The following is a 22,114-nucleotide window of genomic DNA, read 5'->3' on the forward strand; positions in this document are numbered from 1 at the left end:
TCTGAATACCACTCCAACTTTGCTATAGGCATGTGCACTGTTTTCTGCAAAGCATGTCATGAGCCAGAAATCATCTAGGGACTTCATTGTCCTATTTGTTGACTACCTCAAAACAGCCAAAATTGGACTTAGCTTCAAATAAAGCTCTGTTATTGCTCAGTGTTCTCCCAAGAATGAAGGAATTGGACAAGAAATTACTTGGTTAAAATGTTTTTTTCTTGACTGCCGTCTGATTCCTAGGTTTCCTTCCGGGAAAACAGTTCTCGAGGAGGTGAGCCTTTGAGGGCATGGGAGGGTAAAAGCATTGCCTTAGGGGTGGGAATAAGATTTCCAGGTTTCAGAAACTCCTCATCACTGGGAAACTACGGGGTCGGCTCCTGGGACTGCACTTCAGATACACAGTGTAAGCAACAGTGACCCAATCAGCTTAGGAAACTGCAGTCAGGTCTGGTCATGAGGGATACTTGCTTTGCTAGGAGGAGACAAGGTTAGCCTGTAATGGAGGATTTACAAAGGAAACACAAGGCATAAAGGAAGTGAAGGGTTTTGCTCGGGGAAGCTGGGGAATATGCCGTGCAGGGGGTAGGAAACCGTCACTGCCCCAGCAGACAGTTCCCACAGCAACTGCAGCTGATTCAAGCAGCAATGGCTGGAGACTGCTACACCTGGTTGCTCTCAGAACGGAGGCAGTTTCTGCCACGCTTGTGGTGCTGTGGCAGTAGGTATGTGCTGCACAACCCTGCCAGCCCTCCCCATCTCCCAGGTAGAGACAGCTAAAACAAGGTTCTGCCACGTAGCCCCACAGCTGCATCAAGCTGCTGGACCCAGCGTGCAGAGTCGATAAAAGTGAACTTGGCTGGTTTACAGGCAGAGCCCTGAAAGATGCTCTCAGCAGTCCCGAAGCTACCCCAAGGGCAAGAGGTTGTTACTGTTTCCTTTTGGATCAGCTCTTGCCAAGCGATGGCTGCTCCCTGGCACCACCCCAGCTCACAGCCAGGCTAATCTGGGCTTCCTGGGGTTTGCGTGGGTCTGGCACAACAGGGAGGGAAGATCCACATTACTGCTGGCATCCTGGGAGGAAGGTAGGTGCCACCCAGACCCTTGGATAAGATGGGCCATGGATCCAGGGAAGGAGCAGAGGGTTGGGGCTCACCACAGGGGCTTCCCCAGTATTTGGGGCTTCCAGCAGGGCACAGTGTTCACAGCTCTTAAAGACACAAACCTGTTTGGCAGCAGGCAGTGTGGCCTGCTCCCCCTCTGCAAGCTCTCCTGCTGGTGGTGGCAGGGGTCCCAGGGCAGTGTGCTCACTGCATTAGGGGAAGTGATGGTAGAGGGTGGGGGCACAGTGCCCCCAGACTGGTGTTTGAAGTGCTTTTTTGCAGAGCAGGCCTCCTTATGGGATTGCCAAGTGTCGAGGCCTTCCGTTCTGGGGAGTTTTGGAGGATTTCTGTGGTGAGATGGGGACTGTAGAGCTGACATAGACCAAGGTGGTGACAGGGAGGAAGAGAGAGCACCAGCAAGCCCTGGTAGAGGTGGTGACCTGTGTTCATGAGCTGTGTTGGCGAAGGACAGAAAGTCTTTTAGAGAACGGTCTGTGTGCATAAGGTGGAGACTGAAGAGATATCAGGGAGAGAAAGCACTGAGCTCAGTAAGAGGGGGCCGATACCGAACAACAGCCCTGCGGCTCTTCAGGGGAGAGGCTGTGGCTGCAGATAGGGGAGAAGTGGCAAAAGATGCTTGTCTCTGCATAAGCACACAGTGAGAGCAGGTTCAGGCACACAGCTGAAGGCTGCCCGCATGAGGAGTACAGAGGGAAGGAGAGAAGCTGTTTTGTTTTGTTTTGTTTTTGTTTAGGTAGTGTAAAGGTAAAGCTAAGTGGATTACTGCTGGAGCATCTGTGGGGGAACTGATCCTGAGCCAGATGAACACAGATAGCCTCTCTTGTCTCTGTACTTCTCTCCCTCCCAGTGTGCAGGAGCTGGAGTTTCCTGGTCCTATTGCAATTAATACTATCAAAATGACTTGCCAGAGCCCTTGCAAAGCTTACGCGAGCTTTATGTGCAAGGTGATGTGCACAGTGTTGGCCAAGCTGGCTTCCAGTCTGTGTCTCCGGTCTGCTTTGTGGCAGTTGGCAGGCTGAATGCTTGAGCCCCAGAGGTTTGGCAGGTCCTACTGATGCAAGCGTGTCGCCTGTGCTTGTCAGTACGTGGTTGCATGATCCAAGACTGCAGAGCTTGTGCCACCCACACCCCACGTAGTTTGGTACCTGCAGATGGGAAGGGGTTCCCCCTCCTCTCCTGTTGCATGGAGGGCAGCTTCTCAAGGTCTCTAGCATCAAGGCTGTGGCCTACCTGAGTCTGCAAATATTTCCAGATAACCCTCTGGGTGCCACAACCAGCAGCTATGGACAGGCCGGTGCATGGGTGAGAAGGAGTGAACGATGCCAGGCTGGGCTGGTTGGCCTCAGTACTGGAGAACATTCCTAGGTCCATTTAGTTGTCTAGACATAGTCCTCAAGTCTGGCATGCAAATCCATGTCCTGCTCTTCCCCCTAACGTGATTCCCAAGTTGTCAGTCAAGGTACTCCCCACACTTGATCTGCCAGCCTGCCACAACTTACTGAAGTACTATGGTGTGGATGTGTGTTTGTGTGTGATCAGCGCTAGAAGGTTTCTCTGCTCACATGAAACTGGGGTACAGTGATGGAAGGAAGCAAGAAAAACATAGCACTTATTTCCTACAAAAAAGAAACTTAGTACTACCATATACACTGACAGTGTATTGCATAGACTCCAGAGAGCTTGGTATAAACAAGAAGTAGCTCTGTTCTGTCACACTGGCAGATGTGGCAATAGGGCTGCTGCTAAAATTGAGCTATCTTTGCGTATGGGCAGTGAGAGAAGGAAAGATGCAAGAACTAGAGAGCATGCAAAGGCCATGAGTATGTGCTAAAGTTAGAAAAGAGAAGCAGGAACCTATCTCTTAGAGTAGTGATTTAGAAAACAGATTCCTAACCTGCAAATAAAAATCAATGTTGATGGGAAATAAAACTCCTATCTGTTCAGTGTTTGCAGGGGAGAGACCGTGATGATCTTCCCCTCAATCTTGTGGGGTCTGTCATCACTATCCTGTCCCTAAGCCACCTAAGCTAATGCTCAGCTGAAAAAGTCTTTTTGCAGTTGTGTTGCATACAGGAAGGGTCTTCAAAGCCTTTGAAGATTTCTGGGATACCCACAACGTACTGGAGGATGACCAGCTGGAATCTGCCAATCCTCGCTTGCATAATGGGTTCAGTATAGCCAGTGGATGTACCAAGTGTTGATTCAGTCAGCTCTGTCACTAGACAAGACTTGAGGAGGAGAAAATGTTTACTTTACATTGTAAAACTATGATAATCAAACAAAGGTACAAGAAGACAAAAAGTTGATATGCATAAGAAGATAGCAGTTCCATCATCATGGTCAAGCTTCACGAGCTAACTACAACCTACTAAAGGTTTAGTAGACTCAGGAAAGGTCTAGGTCCCTCACCTTTTTGGTCTTATTACTACAGTGCCTGGAAAATGTGTGCTCCTCTGCTCAGGCTGGGATGGTCGAGCTCGTTCATTTGTCTCCTGTGAGAAGTTCCTTCCTGCCTGCTTGTGAGTGGGAAGTGTGAGGCAACATGATTATGCCAGACTAGGCCACTTTCTTTTGTGTGTCTCTTGATTTAACATTGATGTTGCACACTGATGTTCAACTAAGCTTTTAGTGCTTATGTCATTCTGGGAAGAGACTATGTGTCAGCTGTGAAGCCAAGAACACCTTTTTATAGACAGACATACGTTGTGGGAATCAAACCTTACCAGGAATTAGAGTAAAAAGTTCAAAATTAAGTGACATTTCCTAATCAGTTGAGTGGTGGAAACTTGTGGACTTTGGCAAACAAAAGAGGAAAGCAAAACTGGAATAATCTAGTTCTATGCAATATTCCGTCTGTGTGCTGCAAAAATGTTAGCTACTGTGTGATTTTGCCACTTGCTGGGGGATTTGCAGTTTTTCTGGATGGATATACTTTGGAGGCAAGCTATTTTTTCCATCTCTTCCATTTCTTTGCCTTGGAGGCAAGCTATTTTTTCCATCTCTTCCATTTCTTTGCCTTAGAAAGAGCTTTGTAATAATTCCGGTTTGTAAAGAATCTGTTGTCAGGATTCTGTGGATATTTAACAGAAGAACGCAGGTTTTGTAACTTGTCTTTTTGGCGCTCTTGCTGAATTCATGCTTCAACCTAGTTTTCCTTTCTCTGATGATTGCCCTCTTTTTTCCTCCCTGTAAACACAGAATCTCTGTCATTGCTCTCATCCCAGCCACTCTGAAAGCAGTAAAAGCTTACATAGGATCTCATGTGAAAGAATTTGACTTCTGACAAATATAACCCGCATGCCTACACAAGAAAGCGTTACTCCCGTTAGCCAAGTTGCTGCTATTCTGTCGTTGCTGAATCCCATTCTGCGCCCCAGGCTACCCTTCTACAAAAAGATCTACCAGGATCCTTATTAATCTGTGCAGCCAGAAAAAAGTAGGAGGAAGGATGGACAGTGCTTGTGCAAAACACTGTTGTTAATGCTCTTTATTTCCAAAATAAAATCCTGTTGGTCAAGGGGAAGAAACGGGCTAAAGGAAGCAGCATGGTTCCTTTAAGCAGCTGGGTGCACAGCTTGCTGTTTCAGGGCATAAAGCAAGCTCACAGGAGTGGGATGGATGTCTGACCCGTCTAAGTCTCTTATCATCTCAATAAGTTCAGCTTTTTAAAACTAAACTAAGAACATCGCGATCTTTGAATATTTTGACTTGTGATGTGGTTTAGGGCCTTTTCTCAGAAAGTGTCTCCATTTTCCAGGCGGGAAGATGTTTAGGTTAGTTACAGAAGGCTGGGCTGTTCGAAAGGGGTCTGCAAAGTATTTCCGCCGTCGTTTCGAGTCCGCTTCTCGCCCCAACAGAGCTAAGTCTCAGGTGGAAACCTACGTGCTTTGATGAAAACTAAAGCGGCGGGAGACGGCCGGCGGACAAGGGATGACTAAGCGGAGGAAGGCGGCTACCCTCCCTTGAAACAAACGGTGCTCCCGAGGGGCCCGGCCGGCCATCAGCCTTCGGGAAGAGAAGGGACAGCAACGGCCGCTCAGCCACAACCGGCTCTGAGGGGGCACCGCGGGGGGGGGGGGGGGGGGGGGGGGGGAGGGGCCGTGCGCGGTGACGCCGCAACGGGAACAGCGGCGCGCGGGGGAGGAGCCGTTGGGGCGGGGCGGGGGCAATGGCAGCGGCTGCGCGGCGCGGCCCGGCCTCAGGACGGCGGTGCGAGTGACGGAGGTAAGTTGAAGGCGGACGCTGGCGGCTTCCCTTTAGGGGGAGCCCGGGGGTTAAAAATAATAACGATAATTCCTCTCCCGCTGCTTTTGCCTCTGCCTGGAGGGGTTTCTGCCTGGGCTGCGGGCGCCGAGGCGAGGGGCGCGTTCTGCGGAGACGCGAGTGCTTCGGGGGTCGTTTGGGGCTTTATTAAGCTTTAGTATTGTAGTTCTGGGTGAAACTATACTCCTGTAGGGTTTTTTGTTTGCTTTTACTCTTCTTTTTTTTTTAAAGCATGTTATAGCGTTGGATTTACAGCCAGAGGGGATATGCTGGTGTGTGTGTTTTTTTTTTTTTTTTTAAACTCTAGTTGCCTAAGAATATCCAGGAAGTTTCTTGCTTATGCTTCTTGTGGAAACCTTGTTTGCCTTGATACAAAGTCTGGCCTTAATTATAAATTCTGTCCTAATTTTGACTTTTTTTTGTTTTTTGTTTTTTGCCTTGCAAGAGATGTTTTCTGTGTGTCAGAAAGTGATAATGTCGTAGCTGATGGTAGGCCTTCCTGTCTTCCTGCTTCTTTTGGATGAGACTTTGTCATTTGTGAATTAATAGGAAAAGGTATACATATATATATATATATATATATGTATGTGTGTGTGTGTACACACACACGTATATATGTATATTTCTTTTTAATTCTAAAAATATCGTTAGAAAACCCTGCCTGTATAATGTTGTGGTTTTAGGACTTGGCATAATGTTTACTTGCAGTAATTGTTCTGATAAAAGAACACAGCTAAACCTTGCAGTTGCAGACCCATCTCTTCCTGGGTTCAGTCAAATAGTGCCCAGAGTACAGCGCTCCCTCGTTGTTGTGGCCTCCTTTTTTAATACAAGCAAATAAAACATCATCACTTTGCCCTAGTACCACCTGATCTGTGAAAGCTGTCAATGGTGGGCTTAAGTTTGGGCATATGCAACCAAGTTCTAGAGCTGGTTCCGTTGCAGGATCCCCCTTCAAATGAGGTCTAGGTTGGTATTGCAGACCAGGGGAAGTTCAGTTGGTAGGCTGCTGGACGCTGAACTGTAAATTTGGGCTTCCTTTCTGGATCTGCTATTAGACTTTCCCATGCTATGGCCAGAAGTGTTGCTTGCTTTGGCATTGGCTTCCCCATTTTTAGCATGAAGATACTGAAACTTGCCTGTCTTCACATGCTCTGTTTGCGAATTGGTGGTGGTATCCCATGAGAGGCTCAAAATAGTTATACAGTCTAGGTTGATCGTGCAGCATCTTATGTTCTATGAATTGCATGTTAGGACTTAGGTAGGTGAATTAATACCCTCCCGACCTTAATCCCCTACACGATAAACTGGATGCTGCTAGGGGCCACTGCATTGTTGAATCATTGCAGAAGGTTAATCTCAGGTCTTTGTGGAGCAGGTCACTGAGTCTTGATTGTGTGTTGTTGTTCGTTTGATTTTTCATTTTGTTAAATGTTGAAATGTTGCTATGAGTTCTAGCATTACTGTTGCATGACGACGGTCTCATTTGTTTTACTCCCTCTATGCCTCTCTTTTCCCCCCATAGTTTGCATGCTATCTTAAGGTGTCTCTCCAGAACGTGCAAGAAATAATTGCCTAGTAGTTTTGAAGTTGAGCACTGAATTGTGGTCACTTTCTTTAGGGAATTTGCTAAAGAACTTACAGTGTAGCTAGATATACCCACTAGCTGTTGTTTCATTCCTTATTAGTGCTGTGCATTTAATGCACGTCTTACAAACTCCTGTAGTTATTTGTGGAGGCCAAGGACTGTGTATGTTGAAGGAAGAAATGGAAAACACCCTTTGCTTCCTTTGGCTAGCGTCTCTTAACTTTATGTAAGCTAGAACTGGAAAAAGGAAGAAGTTCTACCTCCAGGGCTTGTCTCCCATGAGAACTTTGGGAATAGGACCTAAAGTTGTGAAAGAAACAAAATGGCTGTTTACCTTGAAAAACTGTGTTTTGTACTGGGTATCTTTTCCCTGTTTGCTGGCAGGGGTCAGGTGCAAATAGAGAGTTATTGAGGCTCAGCTAAAGGGGCTCTGAGTCATCAGTGTTTCCTGTACAATGACGATTTGATACTGTGGTGCGGCATTCTGTCTCAGCATACATAATCCCCTCAGGAAGCTGCTGATAAAATTGCATGTGGATGTGTGCACTGTCCCTTACTAGGGTAGTGTGTTTCTTATTTAACCAAGCTTTTAATTTTCGTATCACAAAACTCCAGCAAATTCCTTAGAAAGAAGGGAAGGGTGTTTGCATTGTTTCTTGTGCTGTTTGACAGGATGCTCTGAAGGGTTTCACTTTGTTTCATGTAGTTTCACTTTTCTTCTTTCTAATTAAAAGCTTTGGCTTTTTGAAAGGATCACTGCTTTGGTGCTGCCTGACCAGTGAGACTTCTAAGCACAGTTCAACAGGAGGTCACACAGAACTGACAGACTTAAACTGGAGGAGGGAAGATGATGTCCTCGGATGAGCCACAGAAGACAATCAATAACCCGGTAACTGTCCTGTCATGTAAACAGCTTCTCCCCTGGGAGATGGGATTTTGCTGTCAATACTGAGTTTTATGTCAATAATTAGTAAAGCGTTCATGCTGTTTGCACAGTGATGAGTGTTACCAAGAACTCTTTGCGTTGCTCAAGTATTTGAGAAGAACTTACAGGTGGTGCTGGGAGTTGATGGTGCTTGGAATTTGTCCTGTAAACAAATTAAGACTTAAGGCTTAATACCTCCAAAACAGGAAGGAAGCTGTCTCAGCCTTGGAGGATAATGCTTTTTCATACACAGCTTGTGTGAATGTCTGGCATTCTTGCAGAATGTGTTGGAACAGCGGTGAAAATATGATAAGCAGTATTTTCAGTCCTATTTCTCTATAAACATGGGTGGTGTCTCTCAGCTCTCAAGATTGTTTTCTGGTGCTTATAACTTCAGTCTGAAAAAATTAAACTTGGAATCTTTATCCATAGTTGATGTCTTGTCTTGCACTAAATCTTGTTTTGTGGAAAACTTGAGCTACAGCAGTTCAGCTGTTGCAGAGAGAGGAGTTGACAGGATGTTATTAGACAAGTTTAGAGTTGGTGAGACTTTCTCTGAAAAGCTTGAGCATTCTCATGCTCTGGGACAGTTGCTTGATATTGGCATGAGGCTAAAGGGATGAGCTGGACACGTATGTCTTGTTGTCTCTTTAGAAGAGTAAGTTTTTGAGCCTGCAGAAAATAATATTTTTAACATTCCATGCTAAAACATTTCTATAACATTAAAGTCTCTGAAGAATCTGTATGGAGTGTATAGGAGGGCATGCCTGCGCAGGGCTCCCATATCTATTGGACTGGAGAGGTGATGGGGAAGGAGCTTCAACCTTATTTTTTGACAAGAACCCAGGTAGGAGAGGAGGCAAAAGCTGTGTGGAGATGGCTGGAAGGCCTGAATTGCAAAAGAAAAGGGAGGGTGAAAGACTGGGGGTATTGGAACCTAGTTTGGGTGTGGGAGGAGAGCAGGTGTGAAGAGATGGATTAGGAGGTGTTTAGGACAAATTCTCTGTGTAAGAAAGAGTGAAAGACTGTAGCAAAACTCAATGGCTGCCAGGAGACTGAGTATGATGGGTGACAAGACCAGGCTGGAGAATACAGAGGGGTAAAACTAGGGCTTAGCGGTCAAGAGCTTAGGGTGGGAATAAGAGTGAGGATTTGGGACTGGGGAAAGAACATGCCAGTGGCTTCAGGACAGGCTCAAGACAAGGCCCTGAGCAACCTGCTCTAGCAATAGACTAGCTCAGTCTGCTTTGAGCAGAGTATTGTACTCCAGAGGTGCCTTCCAGCTGTTCTGTGATTGCCACGTGAAGCTGCTGAAGGGAAAGAAGTAGGGAGGGTTCATGATACCCTCATATCAAATGCAAAGCAGATGGCATCTGTGAGAGCAAACCCCAAATGAGACCTGATTGTTCAGACTTCAGGTTTGATCTCACTGCTTTGCTGTTTGCAAAAAATCTCTCCAACTAGCTGGTTCAGTCAGTGATAGACTGCTTGAGCTATTGTATGTGTGACCTTCATTGAACTATGGGTTCAGGCTTGCTATTGATCTTTGTGTAGCTATATGGTATAGGTATGTCTATACCACCAGATAAAACTTAGCAGGGATGGAGGGAGGCATGCTGTGAAGTTTTCGTTGTTTAAGTGAATTGTTCCATGAGCAGTAGAACTTAAGAGCTCTCTTGTACGTTTGAGTCTGTGTCATATTTCTTCGCTACCATACTGTTTTGAACTGTCCAAAAAAATCCTACTTTCCTCCTTATGCCCTTTACTCAGCCTGTCTGGCAAGAAGTGTTATGCCCCTCCTGAGGGGGCAGCTCCCTGCTACCCAGTGAGCTAGATAAAAGCTGTGTTATCACAGCCCCTTCCTCAGTAAGGCTATAAATTGTCCTCTTGTTTTATAAAAATTGGCAGACATTAGCAGTAACTTTATCTTTGAGACCTCTCAACCTTGGTTAATATTAGCCAAAGAGATTCAAAGGTAATTCTCGGAAGTTTAGAAGAAAGCTGGGATGATGATGGACCGTTTGATGTCACAAGCCTCGCTTCTTAATGGATGAGGAATTCCGCCACCACCCCCTCACAAAGCCTTAAGACATAAGGAAATTACATGTGTGTTCTATGATGACAAAACCTCATTAAGTCTGTAGTATTACGCTTGGGCAATGCTGAATAATGTCCGTTCACATTCCATGCCTGAACTTCTGAGGACTTGAGGGAGCAACCTTCTTTGCTTTTGGATAAATGCATCCTTTTCGGGTGTGAAGAAGTTTTTTGCCACAGCTCCTCCAGGGGTGAGTAACTTTGACCCACTAGAGTAGTCTAGGGCCAGCGTCCCTGGCCTGTGTCTATCTGTTTTTCATTGGTTCATCTTTGGAGACTGAACCAGCTATTTCTTACCCTACTGCAATACTCAGAGTTCCAAACCACTCAGGAGTAGTGTGTTGAAGCGGTGTTAAGTACAGCAAATAATCAGGATGCTTTTTTTTATTCTTCAAATAAAACTGTGAGCCTCCTGTGTACAGCTTATTTATCGGGGAACCAAGCTGCTACACTACCAGCGGGCAAAGAGATTTCTGCCTTTTTATTCATTCACTAGGGAAGACTACCAGATGACTAAAAATGATCTTTTCATAGGGGTGGTCCTCAAGTGACACCTATACAATACATTGGCTATACAATATGGTCTTGTTGCATGTGGTTAATGTCCTCTTTTGCCTGTACTAAGGAAAAGTTTCCCTGCAAACGGGAATGAGCTAAATGGAATAAACTTTTTAATAGGAACAGTCCCTGTTCCCTTTCTATCTGTGTTTGTTTTGTTTTCCTGAGGTGCTTTGTTTGTAAAATGCTGGTAGGAGTCTACCTGAAGGTATTTGGAGCTGTTTTTGCTGATAAAGTATGAAGACTTAGGGCAGTTGCAAGCAACTGAAGATATTAGATGTTCACTTTTAATACTTTTTTTCACATCTTGCCCCTCTTCTAACTGTGCATACTTAAGCCAGTAAAATACATGAGACTTTGAACAACTTAACCAGTTGTAAGCTTCTTTACTTGAGAAGTAAGTTCTTTGAATCTGTTTTGCTTGATGTAGCAGTTGACTGTATGCTAGGTTTTGTGCAAATTGTGGGTGGCTGGGAAGAGAAGGGGAGAGAGGGCAGGAAAGGATGTGAATCTATTGGCAGAAGTGAGCAGAGAGCTATTAACACAAAACTCTCGATTTAGTTGTTGTTACTTCCCCTCTCCTCTTTGCAAATGTAGTGTTATCAAATACCTTCCTGTTTTCCATGATGCTATATATGTATATTAAAAAAAAAATCACAACTTTCCCCTTTATGGTAAAATACTCTATTCAAGAATAGAGTTTCCTATCTGTTCATTTTTCATTGTTAATTTTTTGGAACTCTTGTTTACAATTGATGTTTCATTTCAAAGATATTCTAAGATCTTACACACAGTTCCATAGTTCATATATTTTTCGAGCAAAAGAAACCTGAGCAGAAATTTGTCTGTTAACCAGAGCAAATGTAACACTTGCTACCACTCACTTTCTTTTTCAATGTAAATCTCACCTGGTGAGATGCAGACATACAGCTGTCCTTCCCGAACAGTTTCCTCGCAGCCTCCGTGGTTTTCTCTTATAGTGCTGCCTCTCCCTACGTGAAATGCTTGGTGCTCCAGGAGGTGGTCAAGGTGATATGTCTGTCTGCATGTCTGAGGCTTTGCCATATTTAGCCATGTTGCAGGTGTTGGTTTTTTTTTTTTTTTTTTTAAACTGACATGTCTCCTCATATGGCTTAACAACTCCTACCATGTTGCCTTTTCAGTTTAGCGTAATGTATGTGTTACCTTCTCCAGCTATTAATAAGGAAGAGAAAATATGCAAGGCTGTTGCTCTGAGACAGACTGCAAATTGCAGATACCATTATGACTGAGATTCCTGAATGTGGCTGTTTCAGTGCACCTTGCAGTTCATTAGGATGAGGTATTTTCCTGTGCTTCTGCAGTTTTTACTAAGATGACACACTGCCGTCGTTGCTTCTCTTCTCTTCCCATTACTGTTTTCCAAAGGGAGCAAGAACAGGCAGAAAGGCAGCTGGTGTGGTCTGGTGTCAGAAGGGTTGTGAAGGAGCGGGATAGTTTGCCTTCTGCTGCCACCAAATAGTCAGCCCTTGGAAATGACCTAATTTGATGCATATCTTCAAACTTTCTTAAAAGTGAGACAATAAAATGTTGCCACTCTTCGTTTGAAGGCCAAGAATGGAAGCTGTAAGTTTTAATTTTACATGAAAAACTTGATTTCCATACATAAAAATCCACTGGGATTTTCTTTCTCATTGAGGCAGATGCTTAATGCTCTTCTGTGTTTCTTTTAAATGAAATGCTAGTTGTCTTTCCTTTAATGGGCTAGAGTGCCACAAAATTAAGTATTAGAATATTATTTTAAAAACTATTTATTTTGTTTGTTTGCCTTGATCCCAAAATTTTATTTTGAATTTTTCCCCCCCTTTCTTCTAGATCATTCCGTATGTTGGGACAATTCTTGGTGGCCTTGTTCCTGGACAGCTGGTTGTAATACATGGGAGTGTTCCTGATGATGCAGACAGGTAATGGCTGTGGTTTTGCTGTGCACTGTGTAATCGTGTGAGCAAACATATAATGAATGAAAGTATTTCTAGGGTCTTACCTACGATTTCAAATAAAGACTTATTCTAAATCCTTGTGATAGCACGACAGTGACTACAGGCTTGAGGGGTTAATGAAAACTTCATGATGAGAATTGGAACATGAACTGCTTCTTGCATTCTGCTGATCCTCTCTTGTCTCTTTTTGCTTTGCCTGCTCTCTGACTGTACCCCCTCCCACCCCCTTCATGGCATATATCTGCTTTTTTGAAGAGATTCTCAGCTGGGAATCAAATGTGTTGCTTGACGGAGTTGTCTTACAAGTGGGAAGAGGCAATGTGAACTCTACTGTTTACGGCACAGCATGGAAGTTCTGTTCCCTGACTTGGCCCAGAGTTCATTTCTGACTTTGGTTATTTTACCTAGGAACGTGATGGGAGGGAAGGTGATGAGCACAATGAGACGCTCAGATGATGTGAAGGATGAGCTTAAGTAAATGCTTAAATTTTTCAATGTATTGCAGTGAATCACAGGAGAACACTTTGGAGATGCATAGGCATTAAACAAAGATTTGTTTCTTCTTATCCAACAACACTCTCGGTGTCTGCCTGTTCTGAGGTTCAACAGTAAAACGCAAAGTGCTTTTATGTATTAAACTCAAAGGCGATTTCTAGAGCTAGAGCTCAGTGTGGTTTGTCTTGGCTGTTTATGTTTAGATTCCAGGTGGATTTCCAGTGTGGCAGTAGCATAAAACCTCGTGCTGATGTGGCCTTTCATTTCAACCCTCGCTTCAAAAGATCTGGTTGTGTTGTTTGCAACACACTGGAGAAAGAAAAATGGGGCTGGGAGGAGATCACTTATGAGATGCCCTTTCAAAAGGGGAAGTCATTTGAAATCATCATCATGGTTTTGAAGGATAAGTTCCAGGTGAGCTTAGGCTGTAGTTCTTGTGGTTGTTATTTTCTTTCTTTTTCCCTTTAGCCAGTTGTTGGGCTAACATACAGAGATATCTTGTGTATGTACAAAATAATTATAAGCCTTGATTTCTCTGTTACGTACGTACAGTCTAATTACAGAGAAGCTTAGAAACCTCTTTAAAGAGGTGTGAAGTAAACCAGACCTCTCCCTTTGCATGATTTCCTTCAAAGTTGCCTGAGTAGGCAAATAACTTTCTGCCGTGGCTAATGACTCTACCTTGCCCTTTGTATGTGCAAAGGGCAGACCTTACAGTAAACTGGGTCCTTCTCTTGGAGAAGGCAATTTGAGGTGCATTTGTCTTTTTCTGTTAGAGTGCAATAACATAGATTCTGTCAGATTGGTAACACCATATTGGCGAGCGATTGGGTGATGGAATCAAAAGAAGGGAAATGCAACCTTTAGTATAGTCAAATCTCCCTCACAATGGAAAGAGAGAGGGTGACTCATGGATGAGCTGGACTTAGTTGCTCTGAATCTTCTGAAACACTTCCTGCCTTTGTACCAAAGCAGCATAGAATGGAGATGCTTGCAGATAATTTGACACTCGAATGGTGTAATGTATGTTTAACGGGACTTTCCTGTTTCGTTTCTTGTCTCTTTAGGTGACTGTAAATGAGAAGCACTTGCTGCTGTACAACCACAGAATTAGCCTTGAAAGAATAGATACTCTTGGGATATATGGCAAAGTGCGGATCAAAAGTATAGATTTTATTTCTAATGTAAGTTATACAGATAACGGACTCCTTGGTTTGTTGTTGTTCTTTAACTTGTAAAGGTACAGAATAGGATTTATGGTGAAACGGAAGTAACAAAAGCAGTTCACAGTCCAACTTCAATACTGGGGAATCTTCCTCCGCAGTTTAACATATGAACAGCTGGAATTGCCTTCCCATTTTAGCCTTGAGGTTGAAGGGGAAAGGGTGATGAAGCCTACAGCTTACAAAGTTAACAGGACAGATGGTATGAAAATGGACTGGATGCAGAATTTGGGGGGGGGGGGGTGAACTAGACTTTTCAAATATTTTGGAAGCTCCAAAATGAACTCTCGTAGAATTCAGTGATTCCAAGTGTCTGTATTTAGCCACAACTGGAACCACTTGCGTGCAGAACCCTTTTTTTTTTCCCCCAACAAAAAATGACTGAATTGTTGAATGAAGCGATAACTAGAAATATGTGCATATTTGTCAGATGGGGGGGATGGGCAGTGTTCTTTCTAAGGGGAAGGTTTTATGGTTTGACTTGCACTCAGACCAAACTGCAAAGAATTTGAAATGCAAGCAATGCTGGGCTGCTTCTGAGCTCTGTTGTAAGGTCTGCTGGAGAAAGTAAACCAATGGTAAGGAACTGAACATCTGGCTCTTTCCTGTGCTTTTCCCCTTCTACTCTGGAATGGTGACACTTCAGGATCTGAAGCAGAAGATGGTAATTTCCAGGGAGATACAGAAGATGGATGATCACCTTGTCCCTCCATCCCTCCTTCCTTCCTTCCACTCAGTGAGGCAGCATACTTACTCCTCTGTAATACTCTGTCTTTTCTGCCCCAGCCTCCCTTCAGTGTGGGCAAAGCTTAGGTCTCTTGCTGCCAAACATCAGGTGTAACTCAGATCAGCAGACTAATAACTATATTGAAGGAATAGTGATGATTTGAGCCTGAGCTTTAAAGATATGTCCAGCTGCTGATCCATCGTAAACCATATGTACCGATTCTTTGTTTGGGCCTCCTCACTTGGCCTTGGGCATGTTGCCAGCATATTGGTAATTTAAAGCTGTTTAAATCCCAGTCTTGGAGGACTGATTTTAAGAGGAGCTTGGGGGGCAAGGAAGTGCTAGAGGTTGGTTTCTGCCCTAAGGACAAAACAAAGGAGTGTTGTTTTAGTCTGTGGTGCTGATCATGTGTCCTTTGGGGAAGAGATGAAGGGAGAGGGTTGTTGTTTCCTTTTTACTTTTCCTTCTAGCATACTCCTCTCAGGAAGAAGAGAGAGGGTTGTACTGAAATAAACTAGCCAAAGATGCAATTTGCCAAGGCTAGGCCAGAATCTGTGTGTGTGCACTGCCACACATGGTTCACGTGATATGCACTAGGGAGGGACTGGGATGCCTGGAATCTCAGGGCTCCTCTGGGATCCCATCTCTGGATGGACCAGCCCTCCTGGTATTCCTACCCCTGTAAGGAAAGCTGAGTGGGTACCCTCAGGTGCTAAGGGGTTAACAGGTGGTGCTCTGATTGTTGAATAAGGATGCAAACTGCAATGAGGTCGTCTTTAGAAATCTCAGTGTGGCTTCACTAATTGATCTTCAGGACATTTCCTTGGTTTATGGGGGTTTGGCCATCTTTTCTTGACCCTAATCCTACGTTCTCATGTTAACGTTTCACCTTTCAAAGCTTCACAGATCCACATACGTTTCTAAAACAATCTTATGTTAGAGTTCTGTTAGCAATGCTCTCTAAATATCTCTTTTTCTGCAGTCTTTACAAGGCGCTCAGCCATCGTCTGTAGGAATAACAAAGATAAACACAGAAAATGTACGTATATTTTTATAAAGGTTAAATGAATTTTCCTGTTTTCTGATAACCTAGTTAATATTTGTTTTTCTTTTGTAGGGGGAAACGCCAGATGGTTCACGCTTCGTAAGTGTCTCACATAGACGTATAGCAAATGTGAAGAGTTAAAAGGGGGAGGGGAATGAAAATGTCTCAGTTTCTCAAGAAAAAACATGCACAGAACAAGGGAATTGAGAACCTTCTGGGAGATGAACATCAGTGAGGCTTTATAGACAGCAGTCATCTTTTCCACTTGCTAGTCAAAGTAAGGCTATTCCTTAAAGCATGCAGAAAAAGGATAAACACGGCATCCACAGCCATACACAGAGGAATAAAAGGTGAGGTACCTAAAGATTTAGGAACAAATAACGCGAAAAGAGTTGCTCAGATAAGCATAACTCCATTTGTTCAACTTTGGGAAATGCTTGCAAAACAAGCTTGTGTTAAAAGTATTTTGCAGACACACTGAGGCTGAATTGCCTTATCTTAATATGTTTAATATCGCCAACACTTTTATGTATAGGACTTAGTAAGTCAGGCTGTTAAACTTAGAAGCGCCAAATACGGTATTTGTGTGATATTCATATTTGGACAAATCTGCAGCCACCATTTCAACCTCCAGTTAGAAGATACTAAATTTTAATACCTGAGTGAAAATTTCATCCTGTTTATCCACAATTTAATGTTCAAACCTGTCCGGCTCCATCTTCCTCTTGCTGACAGATCTGTGCCTACTGTAAATATACACTTCAGAAGGCTGGAGGCAAACGTTGCACCTTAGGGTTAGAACTTGCACCCAGCCAGCATGGAGCCCAGACGAAGTGAGTGCTCATCTTTTTTTGCAAAAAGCTGTACAGGTGGTCAGTATCCAGCATGTAGTAGCCAGGCTTGAGTCAGGACCTCCCTCAAACTGAAGAGAGGTTAGAAGCCAGGAATGCATATAAATAGTTTATGGAGAAGCCAGAGTTGCATTGAGGGCCGTGATTTTGGTTGCCTTGTCAGTTGAAGCTCTACTTCCTTCAATCCTCTAAAACCAAATAATAGATAATACTGTGATTTGCAAATGGTGGGTTAAAAAAAATAGGCTAAAAATCTCTGCCCTGCTTGCTCCCTGACCAAAATAGCATAATTAAAAAAAAAACAAAACAAAACACTAAAAATACGTGCAATATCTATCATTATGAACTGGTGCCTGGAGCACTGAATACTCAGGGACCTTACTTCTAGTATTCTAGTATTTAGGCAACTCTGGGACTACAAACTTATCGTGAGTCTTACTCTTCTGAAGCATAACTGAAGCTTTCAGAGAAAAGAGGTTGGTGTGTTTGTGCACAGGTGTTTGTGTCCAAATAACTGTTTTACAAACCTAAATCAGTGCACAGTTTCATGCTTATTGTAGTAGTTTGTCTCAATCAGCTGATGCTTCTCAAATGTGTCAAACTCTGCTGGAGTATCTGTGTGACAGATCAAATCTGGGGTTTGTTGATACTGGCTTTTTCAGTGTTTAGAAGGGTCCTGTCCCTGGATTAAGGCATTTGTTGTTGCTTTTCCCCAGTGCAGCACAGACATCTTCCTAATTTTTCCCTCTCCACCATTAGTGATGGCAGAAGTAGCTGTGGATCATGTGTATTTTGAACTCAAGGTTCTAGATCTAGGGGAAGAAAAGTGAACATTGATGTGTTTGTGTCAGTATAGCTTTACCACCGTGTTAGCATCCTGGAACGTATTGGTAGGAATAACTTTAGCTGTGGGTGCAGATGTGTAATTATAGGTCAGACTTCTTCCTGCCATAGTGAAGTCCAGCTTGTGTACTGAAAAAGTAAGCTGCATTCAAGATTATGACTGGTTGTACTTCTAGGGAGTTCCTTATGTTGGCAGACTCGATTCCGCGCTTCGTCCAGGACACACAGTTGCTATTAAAGGAGAAGTGAACAAAAACCCAAATAGGTAAGTTACTGAGGGTTGGTGGTGTGTGGGGGGTTTTGTTTTTTTTTTAAAAAAAAAAACAAAAAACCCTACCCTTGCCCTTAACTAAGCTACTCTTGAGAACAAATAGGCTTTTTCGATTGCCTCAGTATATCCTTAATGACTTGCAATTTTGCGTCTGGAATCATCTGAAACTGAAGTGCGGGATACAACTTCAGAGATGACTTAAAGACCAGCTTCATTGTGAAAAGTGAAGATAAAACCTGATTTTGTTTTGTGTTTTGTTTTGTTTTGTTTTTTTCCTTAACTAAATCTGAATTCGCCACAGGATCATGTGCATCTGTTTTGGATTTGCATTGTGCAAGGCATGTGAGTGTGCACACATGCGATACAAGGGTGGCTTTTATCCTAAAGAGATGCAAAAGCAAGGAAATTGGCAGAAGTAGACTGAATATAAGTGAGTCATTGAATGAGATGGGTTGTTGGCGTACTCAAATGCTGCATGTTAACAAGGTTTCTCTGAATGCATCTAGGAATGTCCCCTCAGGGACATGAGGAATGGAAGCATGAAGGTGCTTAACTGACAACAACTGAGTGCTAAAAGCTGGTGGGGGGAGTAGGAGCTATCATTTTCGTAGCAAGTAAGGTGCCTTCTTTGCAATCTGTCATTCCTTATCAGCCTGATTTTTTTTTAAAAAAAGGGGGACAGGGGAGGGGAGCACAACACAGTCAAAACAGAGCTAGGTAAATGTCTGCTCCAGCATGCCTTTTGCTTGAAGGATGTCTTTGACTGCAGAAACATGCCTAAAAATGAAGCAGTTAGTGCAGATTGAGAGGTGTGCTCTTTATTCGTTCTCTGTGTATGCCTTGCAGTCCTGCTTCCTCAGAACACACTTGGATCTTCCCAGCAGCTGTACACACTTTAGGCTCTAGTAATAATTTTAACTCCAAGTCTAGAAATCTCATCAATAAAGCTTGAACGGACTTGAAATTGGACAAGATTTTTTAATACTCAAGTAGTAGCATTTGTGTGTTTTTGTTTGAAAAGCTTATTAGCATGTTTAAAGCGCTCTCTCTACTGCTTATATGCATGAAGAGGCTGTTAGGGGTTAGTTAAAGCACAGTCGGTTGTCTGCTCTTTGCATTTGACAGATTTGCGTGGAGTTTGTAAACTGTTTAAAGTCTTTCTCTCAGTTGACGCAGCTGTGTGTGTTCCTAGGTCTCAGCAAGAAAGATATTAATAGCTTCAAAACATCGCAGTTGCCCTGTGGACTGTAAGCGGTTCTCCTAGGCTTCCCCGGAGGAGGGGAACAACCTGACAGCTGGAGTTAATCTGGGAGAGAAGTGTTTCTTCAGACTCAATGGGGCCTTTGCCAGAGGCTAAACCACTTCTCTAAATTTGGCTCATTCTTTCCTCTGACCATGCTTCTCTGGAGGTTCCCTGTTAGGAATCCAGTGCAGTGGACAGGTCAGGGATTACAGGATGTGTCAGCCTGGGCAGAGCTACTGTACCTACAAAGTACTGTTTTGTATGAATGGTCTCCCACCATTCTTAAATGCACAGAGAGAATCCTCAAACCTTTCCTTACACGGCTGAACCAGTTTGCTAGCAGAAAGACTAAAATGTCCCTTCCATAAAACAAAGCCTCCCACTCTCCATTGCCTGCCCTTGTTAAGGGAAAGAGATGGTGGAGTGTGTAGCATGGTATGTTCCTGTGAGAACACTGCTTCCTAGTCAGCACTGACTGCACTCCGTCAGCTTTGCTCAGTGCCTCGTTGCTCTTCCTTTCCCCTAGATTGCTGAGGCATGAACAGGAAGTTGTTAGTAAGAAAGCAGATCTAGCAGGGTCATATCCTATGTTTGCCACCTCCAGCAAAAGCTTCTGTGCAAAGGAGGCAGTTGCATGGTGTGACTGCCTGCTTGGTTCTTTGATAAGCGCAGTCCTGGTTCCAGAACAGTTCGAGTATCAGTTAAAGGCTTGGTAGACAGCATGGATTAGTGCATCACATTTATAAAGTCTTGGTATAACAAACTTACTTACTTACTTAAAAAATGTCTTCCAGCTTTTCTGTAAACCTGAAATCAAGTGACTCAACGGACATTGCATTACATCTGAATCCGCGAATGAAGACTAAAGTTTTTGTAAGAAACTCTTACCTCCATGACAGCTGGGGAGAAGAAGAAAAGGAAGTTGCCAATTTCCCTTTCAGTCCAGGGATGTACTTTGAGGTAAGATTAACTGAAATGTAGCATCATACTTGCAATTCTGCACAAAAATAGTTTGCATTGGGGCTTAAAAGTCATGCCACTAATTAATACAGAATTACAAAACTGCCATTCCTGAAAGCTTAGGACTAAGTGGGACCACAGGAAGCAAAGATTTCATGAGAGCCATCTCTCCTGGATCTTTTTTTAAATAGCTGCAAGTAATTCAAGCTGTGCTCAGGAGTAAGTTTAACTGACTTTTTCATTAAAGTCCCACTTCGTCTGATGTTTCTTTCACATGGAAGGATTTTTTTTAGAACGGAACCAGGGCTTGCTTGAGTCCAAGCTTGATCATCAGGTGGTTTTTGTCTGAAAAAGTCAGTTTGTTTAACTGAATGTAAAACTTGACTGTTCTTCTTCTTCCTTTCAGCTGATAATTTTCTGTGATGTCCATCAGTTCAAAGTTGCGATTAATGGTGTACACACTCTGGAGTACAAGCATCGCTTTAAACAGCTTGAAAAGATCAACCTGCTGGAAGTCACAGGAGATGTGCAATTGCTAGATGTGAGGAGCTGGTAGTTGCTTTCAATCAATCGGTACTAAAAGAAAGAAGTAAACTTACTTATTCTACTGACACTTATTTCTTCCTTGTCAAGAACAAACTGGTGCTGACTCTTCCTGAGCCTGTCTTTATCTATTCGGGCTTCTGTATCTGCTGCTCCGGTTCAGGCGAGTACCAGAACTGCTAGCTAACTCTGAAATTAAATCTTCCCCTAGTTTACAGTATCCTGGCAAGATAAGTAATTATCTGCTCATATAGATCTCCTCTGTTACTGAATGCAGCAATAAAAAAATGCTGCATCATACTGTGCCTAACAGCTGCACTCTGTATGTTTAACTATTACTAGTCATTCCTTAATAGCATACATGCATTACTGTGAAGCAGCAATTAGACTGAAATAGGATCTGAAAATATTACTATTTATTTACTGCTTATGGGCCACTACCTAGTCATTTAAAATAGAATTATGAAAAGTAGTTTCCTGCTTCCATTTTTTGTTAGTGATTGTAGCCTTTTTGCCAGGGCTAGATTAAGCAACCTGTTGACCCAACAGTTCCTGGGAAAGGCAAGGAGGAATTTGATCCTACTTCTTAGCCTGCTGCTGCACTGGTATCCTCTCTGACATTCACGGTTGTGGCAACTCTACAAGTGAGTGGCTTAAATCAACCATGTAGAAGCATTTGTAGCTTTCATTTTTCCAAAATGAGGCAAAAAAAAAAACCCACCACTAGTTCTGATCTTGTCATGAGTTTCTGAAAATGCTGTATTTGATCTGAAAAGGGCTCCTAAGTGAGTTGAACTCAGAAACATCTACTTCACTCCCTGAGCAATCTCATTTTAAAATGTGTGAACGCAGGTGCTCTAGGCATGGTTTCATTTGAGGTGAGACTTGGATATCCATCAGTGGAATAGAAAATGAATCCTTTTTCAGATTCTTGTATTAAAATGCTATCTCTCTGAAACAAGCTGTTCCTACTCAGTTTTCCTTACAACTGGCAACGGTCTTAATTTTTATACTGTTACTTTTTAAGAATAGTTACTGTCTGTCAGTATATGCTTGAAAGATGTTCCTGTTTAAGATATCTTAATACCTGCTAAAAGACTGAAGCAGTTTCAAGAATAAGATGTACCTGAAAAGATGATAAACTACTAGCTTTGATGTATAAAAACTGTAAATGAAAATAAAACTTGTGAACTATGGTTTTCTTCAAGAGTAGCTAAGTAGCTATGATCCTTCTTTGTCTAGATTTTGTCTTGTTTCGTCCTTCCCGTATCTGCAAGAGTGAGATTTTTTTGGTCAAATGCAGTTTAGTTTAAGTAAGTTGATCTTTAGGCAAATAATCTAATAGGGAGCAGTCTCTTAAAGCACTTACGTGAGTCCTGCGT

General features: G+C 43.1%; 1 protein-coding gene across 14 annotated transcripts; it reads left to right on the forward strand.

Moving 5' to 3' along the window:
- Positions 1 to 466: 466 nt before the first annotated feature.
- LGALS8 (galectin 8) lies at positions 467 to 21,944 on the forward strand. 14 transcript variants are annotated; one of them, XM_068939223.1, is made up of 11 exons: positions 5,250 to 5,345; positions 7,724 to 7,861; positions 12,407 to 12,495; positions 13,230 to 13,440; positions 14,094 to 14,210; positions 14,896 to 14,985; positions 15,959 to 16,015; positions 16,094 to 16,120; positions 17,892 to 17,980; positions 20,024 to 20,189; positions 20,596 to 21,944. In XM_068939223.1, exons 2-11 carry the CDS (start codon positions 7,820 to 7,822, stop codon positions 20,743 to 20,745), a joined length of 1,038 nt encoding a protein of 345 aa, XP_068795324.1. In that variant the 5' UTR covers positions 5,250 to 5,345; positions 7,724 to 7,819; the 3' UTR covers positions 20,746 to 21,944. The 14 variants fall into 14 exon arrangements, with proteins under 14 accessions (XP_068795331.1, XP_068795337.1, XP_068795327.1 ...); XM_068939224.1 differs by having other exon boundaries at positions 5,270 to 5,345; positions 7,707 to 7,861; XM_068939225.1 differs by lacking the exon at positions 5,250 to 5,345 and adding an exon at positions 5,635 to 5,656.
- The last annotated feature ends 170 nt before the right edge of the window (positions 21,945 to 22,114 follow it).

The sequence above is a fragment of the Struthio camelus genome, chromosome 3 (genome assembly GCF_040807025.1).
Source record: "Struthio camelus isolate bStrCam1 chromosome 3, bStrCam1.hap1, whole genome shotgun sequence".
In the NCBI taxonomy this organism is placed as follows: Eukaryota; Metazoa; Chordata; class Aves; order Struthioniformes; family Struthionidae; genus Struthio; species Struthio camelus.

What these genes read in the sequence shown, in the direction of transcription:
- LGALS8 (XM_068939223.1), top strand. Translation starts at nt 7,820, where the DNA reads ATGATGTCCTCGGATGAGCCACAGAAGACAATCAATAACCCG. An exon ending in CAAAGATAAACACAGAAAAT is followed by an intron (nt 16,016 to 16,093) that starts GTACGTATATTT and finishes TTTCTTTTGTAG; the next exon opens with GGGGAAACGCCAGATGGTTC. An exon ending in CGCCAGATGGTTCACGCTTC is followed by an intron (nt 16,121 to 17,891) that starts GTAAGTGTCTCA and finishes TTGTACTTCTAG; the next exon opens with GGAGTTCCTTATGTTGGCAG.